At 29.6% G+C, this 13,330-nt stretch overlaps 3 protein-coding genes across 3 annotated transcripts; 1 reads left to right on the top strand and 2 right to left on the bottom strand.

The window, feature by feature from the left end:
• Positions 1-345: 345 nt before the first annotated feature.
• LOC116770093 (KRR1 small subunit processome component homolog) lies at positions 346-1,589 on the bottom strand. Its single transcript, XM_032661446.2, has one exon. The coding sequence runs from the start codon at positions 1,475-1,477 to the stop codon at positions 443-445; it is 1,035 nt and encodes a 344-aa protein (XP_032517337.1). The 5' UTR covers positions 1,478-1,589; the 3' UTR covers positions 346-442.
• A 1,261-nt stretch (positions 1,590-2,850) lies between these two features.
• On the bottom strand, positions 2,851-6,729 carry LOC116770091 (serine protease persephone-like). The gene is made up of 10 exons (XM_032661441.2): positions 6,379-6,729; positions 6,222-6,300; positions 5,957-6,111; positions 5,849-5,887; positions 5,209-5,300; positions 4,494-4,603; positions 4,202-4,345; positions 3,887-4,002; positions 3,541-3,698; positions 2,851-3,137 (listed from the first exon to the last, which is right to left on the bottom strand). The coding sequence occupies exons 1-10, from the start codon at positions 6,437-6,439 to the stop codon at positions 2,952-2,954; spliced, it is 1,140 nt and encodes a 379-aa protein (XP_032517332.2). The 5' UTR covers positions 6,440-6,729; the 3' UTR covers positions 2,851-2,951.
• Positions 6,730-7,777: 1,048 nt separating this feature from the next.
• LOC116770138 (basic helix-loop-helix ARNT-like protein 1) lies at positions 7,778-12,507 on the top strand. The gene has a single exon (XM_032661490.2). The coding sequence runs from the start codon at positions 8,050-8,052 to the stop codon at positions 9,604-9,606; it is 1,557 nt and encodes a 518-aa protein (XP_032517381.1). The 5' UTR covers positions 7,778-8,049; the 3' UTR covers positions 9,607-12,507.
• The last annotated feature ends 823 nt before the right edge of the window (positions 12,508-13,330 follow it).

Here is a 13,330-nt window from a genome sequence, read left to right as displayed (position 1 = left end):
TTAATTCTTGTTAGGTGATTTGATTGTTTACACACTTGTTGCTCAAACATACATGTATTTGCAATTTTGACTGAACATCATTCTATATGTACATAAACATATATTTTGAGTCTATTGACAGAAATAAATATTACTGAAATTAAATATAACTTTTCAGTATTTGAAAATTAAACATTAAAGCACTGATAGGAATGTAATGAATAAAATCTCAGTGCGTTTAAACGCTATACAGAATGGAAACATTACAAATCATAATGCATTTGCAATACCAAGTACGTTTATTGAATTGCCATAAAAAAAAAAAATCAAGATGCTGGGGAAAAATAATTTGTTAAAACACAGCAGTACCAAAGCAAAATTTTATTAGAGAAGTAATTAATTGTTTTAATAATATGATTTATGGGCTGTTGATGTAAAATATATACGTTATTTCAGATACCAATTATCCTTTTTTATTAAGAGCTTTGTTTTGTTTTGAAACTTTCTTCATTTTTGCCTTAAATTGATTAATATCTACCGTTGATTGTTCAGATACTTTATTATGTGATGAAGCAGGTTCAGTCGGAGGAATGAAATCTTTCTTTCTTTCTTCTTGTCTTGCTTTCTTTGCCAACATCTGTTTCTCTTCCTTCTCATGGTGACGTTTAGCTTTCTTTTGCTCATCTTTGAGAAAGTATTCACCTGAAGCCAGCTCTTTGTCAATTTTACTTTCAGGTTGGGGCGGCGGGAAGGGAGTGTATGGTTTCTTTTTGATTTTATTTTTAGGTTGTTTCCTAGGTACATTTTTACTTTTGAATTTGGGTAGGAATCTATCCCAGCTTTCATTTTTTAATTTAGGGTCCTTCATGAGCTCCCGTTTAATCATAAGATTTTTAATATTGTACATTGGATGAATATTTTTCATAGTATCTTCAACTATTCTCCTAACTTGTAGTAAACCTTTATATGGTCCAACTGTAGAAACTGTATTTCCTTGTACTAATACATAGCAATCTGTTAGCAACTCTATTGATTTTAAAGTGACACCATTAGGGCCTATCAATCTTTGACGCCTTTTCAAGAATGTTTCTTTTTTGCTAACGAAAGAATTAATTTTGATAATGTCACATCCAATTTCATCATCCAATACTCTAACAGCTTGTTCAAACGGTACACTTCTGGAAAGTAATTTCATAAAATCCCTCGCTTTAATAATAATGTAAGGATCCCAAGTTTTCCTTGTTGTTTTTACTGTTAAGCTTCCCTCAATAAGATCCAACTCTGCAACAATGTGATGTGCTTTCAATACTTTTTGAACCAGTGGCCAGCATTCTTTTAGATATTGTTCACGATATTTGGGAAACAGTGTAGCAAATTTGCTTTCTTCTAAGAGACCATGTGGATTATCCTCTTGTGTGAATTTAGGAATTTTCATAGCCCAAGCATTTTCTACCGGCCCAGTATTGGGAGACTCTTCTTCAATTTCCTGATCATCCATATTAGCTTATTATTTCTTGAAGATAAATACTGTTATTAATTATAATATAATTATCGCTTAATATTTACAATCCCAGCATGCACGCAATATCTTCTGTCATTGTCAATTTTTTTTCATGTCACTGTCAAACCAGTTAGTCGCGAGTAGTGATAAGTAATTGTGTCTAAAAGTCATTAATATTTTGTACATTTTATGTACAAAAAAAATCCAATAGTAGATATTCTATTATTCCATATATTTCTTTATTTCTCGTATTATAACTAATACTAATATGTTTAGGATTTATTAACAAACATTTACTTGGAATTATTTACCGTTTCACAAAATCCTTTCGGATAAGATAAAGCTAAATATTTTTTTTTACGGTAAAGTACACCATTGAAGATATATCATTATTCAAAATATGTTAGTTAATAAGTAAGGTATTTTCAATAGGCAATTATTAAACTCGAGAAAAAAAATTAGGTAATTAAAAAATAAAAAACCTTTTCGTTGTTTTGTTTATTGAATCCTATTTAAATTATAAAGCATATTATAAAAAAATTATATCCAAGAATATGTGAGCATTTTTGTAACATTTTAATTTTCTCAATAAGTACTAGTACAACTTATAACACTATTAATTATTTATAAAGTTTAGGCTCAAAAGGACTCGTATCCAGAGCCGTAAAAACATTTACAAAAAAAAATAAATTATAAAGTTTATTCACAATCATTTTTATATTACTGATCATGTACTAAGTTCAAAGTTTTGTTATAATTGACTAGTGACATACAAAATATATTTTTTATACCATCTTCATATAAAAACATAGTAATCTTCAACACTATTGCATAATAAAATAATATATATAATTGCTAAAGCATACATTTCCTATATCTAATGAGATATTAATATTTAACAGCACCACAATCGTGAAAATCACTTCTTAAAATAAATTTAAGATAATTATTTAATTATTGTTCATCTTACATAGTACATCAATTGTAAAAATATACTTCTGTCATGGCAAGTTGTTCAAAATGGGTAACTTACAATTATGTTGATTTAATATAATAAAATTGTACAAAAAGTATAAAAAGAAACAAACATTTTTAATATATAAAATGACAAAGAAGATTAAAAAATAGTTTTATATCATGTATTAGCAAAAACCACTTATTTTGAAAATTAACTGGCAACAGTAAACATTAAATCCTATTAAAAATATAAAATCAATTAAAATTACAAAATCTCAAAAAAAAAAATTAGATTGTTTCATTTATAGAAGTATACTCTGTATCAAATGTGTAAAAGAATAAAACAAAGTTTTGAAGCAACTGATCCTGTATGATACAGGCCATATCAAAATCAGTTACAATGAAAAAAAAAATTAAATCATGTTTTGTTTATTTATTAGCATAGTTTGATCTAATTATTTGAATGAGCTGGTCGCTATATTACGCATAATCCATTTGTTCCAATGCTTAACCTTTAATTAGACCATGTGTCTAAACCACGCGGCCATACTACACTTTCTATCCAGTCAAGGTAGTGTGCAACACGTGTGTAGACCCCTGGCACTGGTGACCCACAACCACGGCCGAATGACGTCACACCCACTAGACGGTACTGGCCGTCATGGTCATCCAAACCTTGTAATGGACCGCCAGAATCACCCTGTATAGGGAAAAACCATTATGATTAATATTAACGACCTTCAAAGTAGAAAGTTCTAAATTTGAGTATCACGAAAACAAGTTCTTACATATGTATATCTCAATATTGGATTGAAATTAAACCGTTGAGGTATTCATTCAACTAAATAATGGAGAAATATTGGATTTATATTTAAATATTAGAGCAATTGAGAAATATATGTATAATTTTATTAAAATGATTTGAAAAAAATATGTGCATACATTTTATTTTCAGTGCCTGTTTCATATTTTCTGTAGCAAATAATTGATTTATTATTTATTTTATAGCCGAAATGTAATTGATTGGAGCTGCCAAGCAGAGAATGTAGCATTATTTGCTTTATGACTATTTTTGGGAATTTGATTATAATTACGGTACTGACCTGACATGTATCCCTCAGTCCCTGTGGATCTCCAGCACATATTTGTTCATTCAAGATGCCACTAGGCAACTTCCGCCAGTTGGAATAAGATTGACCACATTTACTTCTTGCCACAACAGTGACATTAGCTTTCAGCAAAACCTCACTCTTGTCCTCCTCTATCATTGAAAATAAATTCGATATAAAAAAAATAGATATTAAACTATTACAAAATTTGACTTACATAGTAGGTTCTGTCAGATATTTTTATTGACGAATGTTACAAATTAAAGTATGTATTGAAAAAAATACTTGAAAAAACTTACAACATATAAATACTTTTTGCAATAATTTTTAATATTCTTACTTGTGATACTGGTTTTTCCCCAGCCAGTAACAGTTAGTGATGTTGTTGGATCTTGCAAATTTGTATACAAACATATTGGGCCGATATTCACACCAAACTCAGCCGGTCTTTCCATCCTAACAGGTAAAATCACAGTTACCAAATTTTTTTTATACTAAGAAAAAATATACCTTACTTTTTATACATATGTGTCATAATTCAAAGTGTATTTTGGTGACTAATATTTATCATTTCCTTAATTTTGAGAATAGTTTTAACATTATAATATGTGCTTGTAGTGGCACAATTTGCAGTGTTTTAAGCATAGTGAAATACCTTACTAATGATAAATCATGATATTTAGTGCGTCTCAAGTAATCAGGATGTATCAATATATCTGCTACCCTGTAGTCTGTGTTCGGATTAAATGTCGTCGCACCGAGTTCAACGACACCCATACGGGCTATAGTTGGTTTAATTCTGCAAAACAAATGACAAACCTTAATAAAATAAGAATTATGCAAATTACAAATCCACGCATACAGCAGTTATAATGTCATTGAATATTTTATTAGTTAGCGTTAAAATAGTTTGAATATATTAAAAACATAATTTTATATATAATTACTGAGTGAGCGTGTCGACGCAATGCGCTGCTGTTAATGCATACAGCTCTGACAACAGCGAAGCACCACAATTGAACTCATACACATCCGGTCCACCGTACCCTAAAGCCACCTAAAAAGATATAAGAAAAATTTTACTGAACATTATCAAATACGAATAAGTATAAAATTATTATCAAAGATGATGTGTGAAATAAAATACATATTATTTGATATTGCCATTTCCTTACGGATCTAAAAAAATCTGAACTGAACTAGGCAAGAATAAAATCTTTTTATCTTAATATTATATTCATTTTTAAACATTATAATACATTATAGCCTCAACATAACAGCTGTTATATTAAGACTATATTTTAATATAACAACTGTTGTTTTGATGCATTTATTTGTAAATAAATAAATTGCTCATATATTGTTATAATCAGTGTGCACTGAAAACACTGCCAATTATAATTCATATACATATAAAACGATATTCATAACAAGGAAAATCCTCTGATGTAATTAATAATGACATGTCAGTTATAGATGGTCATATAAATAGATAAATATTAATGTATACTCATTACATATCATGGATATTTGGTGTAAGACGAACACTTACATATATAAAATGAGGAAAATATAGGAAAAATATTTTTCCTTTCAAGAAACCCAAATATAGCTAGATGTTGTGAATTTCATTTGATAGGGAAATTTCCAAGATACGCTTACCATATGTGGGAATTCCCCAGGAGAAGCCTCAATGCCACCGATTATATGCAAGCCGAGAGGAGGAAGACGATTCTTGATGATTTGTTTGCAGGCTGCAAAGATTACTATTCATGTTATATAAATTACTAATATTGGATATAATTTAAAATGATTTACGGTCATAATGAACTGTTCTCGGAAAATAACTATTAACATTATACATGGAAATTTAGAATGTATATAAAATAGATTTGATATTAAAATTGTATTATGTACTGCATACAAATGAATTTAAATCCATCCATCCATAAATGTGATAAAGAAAGTAGTCTAAGAAAATCATATATGTATTTTTATGACTTACTATCTGTAATGATTTAATACAGGCAAGATTAATTGCCTTTTTGCCGTTTTGTCAACAATTCTTCTTTATATAATGTTTTAGTAAACGGATGTTTGTTATCTAGGAGATGTCTGTATATTTTTTTAGAAGATTTTAATAAAAACACCAAGGATTTTCACAAACAGATCATAGTTCAAGGAACTGGACAAACATTTATATAGACTGTCAATTTTTACTGTTTATATAATATTATTTTAATGCATAATTTTAGAATGACAAAATAATATGGGAAAAAAACATATATATGCAATAACTCACCCTCATCAGCTACTCTCACTGTTCTGGTGTCTACTTCACCTGTAAAAGAGTTATTCATGTTAATATGTCACATATAAGAGAAGAGGAATTTGATATTAATGATTTTACCAAATTTATCCTCTGGTTTTACTGAGGTAGTTCTTTTAAAAGGGTTTACTGTGACCGCAGGTTGTAAATCCACTTCATTCGGACAACAGACTATCTCAAATGTCTTGCTAAAACCGCATCTGGCATAAGGATGACCTTGGTTCTTTTTAATTGACCTGCAATTTAGATGTTGGTATCAGGAAATATTACTTTCGTAATACTATATATCTAACTAGGGTTAGTTATTTCAGAGTTTTCCAATCTCTATCTGAATTCCAGTACTGACCTCAGAGCGACCTCACAATCAGTTATCAGTTTACAAGTTCCTTCTTTAATTGCTGCATTGGGTGTACATTTGTCATCAACTGCACGAAAATAAGTGAATACGATAATTATTTATATGTATATACAAATTTATAGACGAAATACAATAAAACAATTACCTTCGCCAGCAAACACTGTTAATATTAATAAATTACAGTAAACAATTAGTTTGATATACATTTTGTGACTTAAAGTTAGTTATCCACTGACTATTTTTCCTTAGTTGGAAGCAAATATATTTGTAGAAACGCACAAGGTAAAACCGGTTTATTATTATTAAATAAAAAAAAAACTTGTCACTTCATAGCAAAAGTATCTAAATTGAATTTGAATATTTACACTTTTTATTGCACCTGTTTTATAGCAGTATTATAATGTAATTTATAACCATTTATAATTAATATTTATAGAATCACATAATACACCGCAAGTTGCGCTAGCGAGAATAAGCAGGTAAGTCCTCTTTTAGCAGAAATAAACTTTTGTCATTACGAATTACGTTTACAATTTGACAAGTGACGGCAGACTTTAAGGTTGCCAGTATAAATTATTAAATTTAAATATTTGTTTTACAATGTGGAAATATAAACTTTTCACCATTTAGACTCGAAGTATTAATACCTAGGTCTTAGATTGTCCTTCCTAAATATACATAAATATATACATTAAGAATATATCTAGCTTTACGAAGGCATAACTGACAGTGACAATTATATATTAACAATAATATATATATTAACGGCCAGAAATATCAGTTCTTTTGTATATATAAATTTTTTCATAGATTAAATTTAAGATACTAGGATATATATTATTAGCATTATAATTAAGTCACAATATAGTAGTACCCGGATATACAAGTGTAATATATTAATTAAACTTATTGCAAGCTGCATAAATCCAAGGATGTGCTAAATTAAAAAAAAAATACATGTTATAATTTTATATTGAAGTTAGAGAAAACTTAGTGAAAAAGGATAAGTTAATAAATTTTTTCAGGGGTTATATAAATTTTAATATTTCGGGTCCTGGTTGAAATATGCATACCAAAACTATCAATAATCAATAGGTCCATCAAAAAATAGTAGATAAGCAACTTTACAACATTAATAAAAAATTTTACTGTCAAAATCTTGACATTTTAACAAACAATAAGATGTATCAAAAACAACAAAAGATAAAAATTACACTAATTATAATAGAAAAATAGAATATACACAATCTTATATCAAATTTTAATGATGTTAAAAGGTCGCCTCCAAAAATATCGGTTTTACTACTATATTTTCTGATGTTTTTTAGATATTCAAAATCAAAATGTTACATCATGAAGTCGAACGAAAGGTGATAAGTTTTATGATATATCTTGGATTAATTAAATAAAATGATATCGTGTGTAAATTATAACTCAATTTAAAGTAATTTATTTTATCACAGATCTGTCTCTTTTGACTTGGCGCCTTTTTCTGAGTTGGGTTTTATTAATCTGTGACAAGATATCATTTGGAAAATGTAATCACTGGTTCTCCGCGCTGCACTCCTATTGTAGTCGCGAGGTGGTTTGTGTCGTGTTGTGAACTTGAAAGCAGTATTAATTATTTCGTGAATAGTTACAATTTGTGTAAAACGTTATTATTAAAGAAACATTTTTGGTCTATTTAGAAGTTGTGAAGTGAAATGGATCATTTTAAATCATTGAATGACCAACGAAGTAGCGATGTTTATTCTCACAAATTTGAAGTGTTGATAAATGACATCTAAACAAGGCCACATGTGAAACATTGATAACGATGGCATCTTCTGGAGCAGCTAGTACTCGTCTCGGAGTGCATTCCGGGATGACAAACCAGGTTGGTCTTTCTAATCCAGATTTTGGAATGGCCGTAGCCGTACCACAAACATTTCAATTACAAACTGTAAGTTGCGGCGACTCTTCGTCGGATGCTAATTCGCCTGACATACCAATAGTCAAAGCAAGTGATAGACAGTCTCGTATAATAGCTGAGAAACACCGCAGGAGTCAGTTTAACTCTCAGATAGCTCAAATGATGTCTCTGTTGTCTGACATTGTTCATTCCCAACGAAAAGTTGATAAGACCAGTGTTTTGCGTCTTGCAGCGACGAAACTGAGGAATGAACATGTTTTCGGTGATTCGATCAAATGCTGTCACCTCGAGACATGGTCCTCTGCCATATTAAAATTTTTTGATCTCATTGGGGGCTTCATGATTGCTATAACTTGCAAAGGTCGTATTTGCAATGTTTCACCAAATGTCCAAGATAAGTTAGGATATTGTCACATAGATCTCCTTAGTCAAGATATTTATAACTATGTTCACAATGATGACAAAGAAATTTTAAAATTACATATATTTCCTCCTGAGTTACACACAGGCTGTGATCCAAAACTTTTAGAACAACATCATACCTTTCACATTCGCATCATGAGAGCAGGGGCCCGGTCAGATCCTCCGAGATATGAGCGTTGTAGAATTGATGGAGTGTTACGTCGATCTGATCATGCTACATCTGAATGTGTTCAAGATGAACAAACTATAAGAAGACAAAGAGTAAGAAATCATCGAACATTTTCATCAAGCGGGAATGATTATGTTTTCATTGCTATGGTTCATGTTTTATCAAACAACTTACCAGCAAGGATGCTGCCTCCCACGGCATATTCTGAGTATTGGACGAGGCATTTGATAGATGGAAGAATTGTGCAATGTGACCAGGGTATCTCACTGGCTGCAGGTTACATGACTGAAGAGGTAACTGGAGCATCTGCATTTGTTTTCATGCACAAAGAGGATGTCCGTTGGGTTGTCTGTATATTACGCCAAATGTATGACCAAAGTAGGGAGTTTGGAGAGTCTTATTACAGACTTATGTCCAGATCGGGGCATTTTTTATATATGAGATCAAGAGGTTACCTTGAAATAGATAAAAAAACAAAAAAAGTACAAAGTTTTGTATGTGTTAATAGTGTTATAGGGGAAGATTATGGTAGAAAGATGATGGAAGAAATGAAGAGGAAATTCTCTGTCATGGTGAACACTGAGAGAACAGAAAATGAAGTAGTGGCAGCTATAGATGAAGCTCCTGTTGAACATCCTAAGCGTTTGGAGAGAATTGTAATGCATTTAGTTGAACCACCAACAAGCGAAAGTGTAGAGGAATTCAAATTAGTACCACCATCGAGAGAAAACATAATCTCGGCGATTAAAAATAGTGAGAAAGTTGTACAAGAAACTGGTGTAAGGTTTGACAATCGCAAAAGGAAGAACTCAGACAGTGATGACAACAGTGAACAATTGAAACGACACAGTGGAATATCAGAATGTTAGGTGTAACGTTCCTTTGATTTGATATGTGTAATGTTAACTTATTTTGATTCATGAAAACAGCCTCCACAGGATACTTTTATTATAATTTAAGGTTTGCATTGTAGCACATATGAATGGAAGGACAAGAATTTAAAGACTTGTTAAGTCAATTTGTTGTCACACATTGGCTGTAAACAGTTTTATAGGAAACACAACTTTTTTTTTAAATTGGAATGTGTAAATCCTTGTATATTCTGTGTCTTCAATCATTTCTATATGTGCCAAATGTTGTTGTCAATAATGTAATGATGAGTACAATTCCCATTATAGATTTATAAATATTCATTGTCATTTATTATGTTGTGTGCAATGTTATCTTTGTGAAATATTGACATATCACATCTTAATTTGATCACCATCAAGAATGATGACCATTTAGAAATTTCAAACAAAATTGAAACATAATAGATGTTTTTAATCTGTCTAAGTTAGGTTCTGGTACAATGATTTTATATATATACAACCTTACTTGAGGTTAAGGGCTGAATTGTGTAGAATATGATACTTTAGCTGTAAATAATATGTGTGCCTAATTCACTAGTCAAACAGTTCTTCAATGCTCTTAATGCATTGTATTCTTGTATTTTGGATTTGTCTTCACAACTTCTGCATTGACTTTATTATCATAATTCATCGAAAAATTGTAATGACTGAATTATTTTATATTTTTGTAGTTTGTAGATATTAAGTGTAAAATTATATGATATTATTATTTTTTTTTTTTGTTACTATAAGATTATGTAAAACCTCTTTATTTTATGCTGCTGGCGACTTTGATTAAACATAACTCACTCCTCACCGCTGTTTATTAAAAAAAAATAATTATAACCTATCTACTCAGCAGAATTATGAAATGTTGATTTTGAAAAGTCCAAAATGTTAAATAAATTTTACAATTATAAATAAATAAAAAATTGTCCATGTTGTCTTTGTGAATTAGTTTTTATTGTAATAAAATTTTGTATGGGTTAATGAGTTTAACTGAAGAATGACTGACAATATAAGGGAAATCGATTGGGGATATGATTAAATTGGCGAATTTAAAACAGCAGGGTTGAAATAGGAATAGGCTGGCCGATACAATTGACAATACTTGTCTCATTGAAGCAAGTTTGTATGATAGCAGGGTAAAATAAGGTAAGTTATACAATGGTTAGGTAAAAGTAATAATAAGAACACACGGAAATGTTTACAAATCGTTATGATCTGGGCGACATCAATATCAATATTAACATAATATTTAAGTTACTTTAATATTATATTTTTTTGTCTATTATGTTCAATAGAACCTGTATATATAGATATACTTAGATATAATTTGACCTAAATAAGTTTTCTATGTAACCTACATAAGATTTAAAATACACTGATGTAGCTTTTATACATAATATATGTGATTTAGAAACTTTTAATGATCTGAATGTATCTATAATTTAATGTATCTACATAAAATACATAAATAGTTCTTGCCTTTTCTATAAATGGGATGCAGCTAGGATTACATTAGCTTAACATATGTGGTACAAAGTGTTTTTTTTTTTTTAAATATAAATGTATAAGCTTGTGACATAATGGATAATGTCTCATTCTTGTATAGCGGCTTTCATTATGAAACAAATAGTAACAGTTCTCTGTCACAATGACTCCATTCACTAAAAGTATACATGTGCCATATGGGGTCATTCCTTTATTCCAATAAGATGTTGGCATTTACAATACGTGAGCATCATTAGTAACATACATATGTGTGAAATCATTAAAGTTATTATTGTAAAGAATTCATTGAATACATTTTAATGTTTCACATGTAAAATATGATTTTGTCGCTTATATATATATTATGTAATTTTTCTACATCACTTATAGGAAAAACAAATATGGACATGTTGTATGTATATCGCTTTTCATCATATATTGATGTGTGTACTCCTATTACCTAAGATTGTGTGTATTGGATCATATATGTTCATTGATTATGTGTTTTCAGAATATTTTCATTGTATTGTACATTAGAGTACATAACTTTTGTATGCTAATGTAATATAAACACAGAGCTCAATGTCGCTTGGATAATGTTTATAATTTAAATTAATTAGCTGTTCGATTTGTTGATTAAATGTTAATACGCCAAATACGCACATGATCTCGTTATGCAGAATCCCCATAATTTTGTCACTTAAATGAATAAATAAGGTTTTTTTTTTTATTGTAAACGCTGAGGACATATCAGTAAAATAAAATTTTTTCGAGTAAATGTGCCGACCATACAATATTCGTGCCTAATGGGTGAGAGGGATTTTTTAAAGAGGTTGATGTAAATATATAATTAAAATGTTAATCGGTGTTTGCATGCATCTCGTTGTATTTGAATGTTCGCAGTAAAAAATATGTCGTTTTTACACAAGTTATTGTGTGGATGTAAGATAATGGTTGTGAAATTATAAATGTTCACGGTTACCCTTACCGCTAGTTCGTATCGTCAAAAAATGACTTTAATCTTGCGACTATTTATAAATGAATAACTCCGAAATCTATTAATTTTGACGATGCAAAATTCTTACTACTGATTGAATTTACAATGGACACTTTTGCTTTGCAATTTTCATGAAGAATATAAGACTTGTCGCAATCCGATGCTTTTTTTGAGATAAGAACTAATGATAGGAGTGCGCTAATTTAATTTCATATCAATGCTTCGCCCTGTACAGCTGTATTTAAACAGCCGACATGAAAATTATTATTTTTAATTTTGTGAATACGAATAGGTTATTTGATGTTAAATCTAAACTGAAGTTGTTTGCGACCAAAAATTGTACTTTACAATGATATTGTTTTATGAATGTATTAAAATAATGAAAACTATTTATTATTGTTTTTTTTTTTTAATTTATCGATACTTTTGATTTTGATATTGGGCTTGCATATAGTATGTCAATCTAGAACCACAGTAACGACTTTACGATTTTTCTACCTCTTACGATTATTGCAGCAAGTAGTCAAGCATTATTAGTAAAACTTAATATATTTACCACTTTTCGTAATCTTAAGTTTTACCTGTTGGCATTATAAATTGAATTATCCGCTTAAAGACTTAGAAATGTCATCTTGGCCATATTTAATCAGGTTGTGTAGTCATTATGTCACGCTACTATTGTTGTTTATAATTATCTTTTTTTTAATTAATTTTGTGTTCACTTAATACAGTTTCCTCATCGTTAATCATTCTTTTCTTGAGTTCAAAATACACATATTCACTGTTCTGCTATCGGCGTGAATGTTCCAGATTAAGTTAACTATTTCTTGCCTTTTGAGGTAATTTTAATATATTTCCAAATTGATTTTAAATAAAAAAATCTGTATATAATGTAGTTTCCAAGGCATTTAGAATTCCAATTATAGTTTTAAAAATATTTTTAATGTAGGTATTACATATTGATACGTACGATACAAAATTTTAACATCCATACGGTGTATTTCGTATAATTTAATATTTTTATAAACAATAGCAAATCATAAAGTTGGAAAATTTACTACAGCTGATTGATGACAAAGCTTAATGTTCTCCAGAAAAAGCCGTCGCTTCTGTTATGAGAGGCACTGTATAGTAAATGAGTATGTAATTAAATAACGGGTGACGAATAAATGTAAAATACAAAAGCAGAATACGGGTAGTAATTTAATAGTT

The sequence above is a fragment of the Danaus plexippus genome (assembly GCF_018135715.1).
Source record: "Danaus plexippus chromosome 13 unlocalized genomic scaffold, MEX_DaPlex mxdp_15, whole genome shotgun sequence".
Classification (NCBI taxonomy): Eukaryota; Metazoa; Arthropoda; class Insecta; order Lepidoptera; family Nymphalidae; genus Danaus; species Danaus plexippus.
The sequence above is the reverse complement of the archived record's forward strand: the minus strand, read 5'-3'. Positions and strand labels throughout refer to the sequence as shown.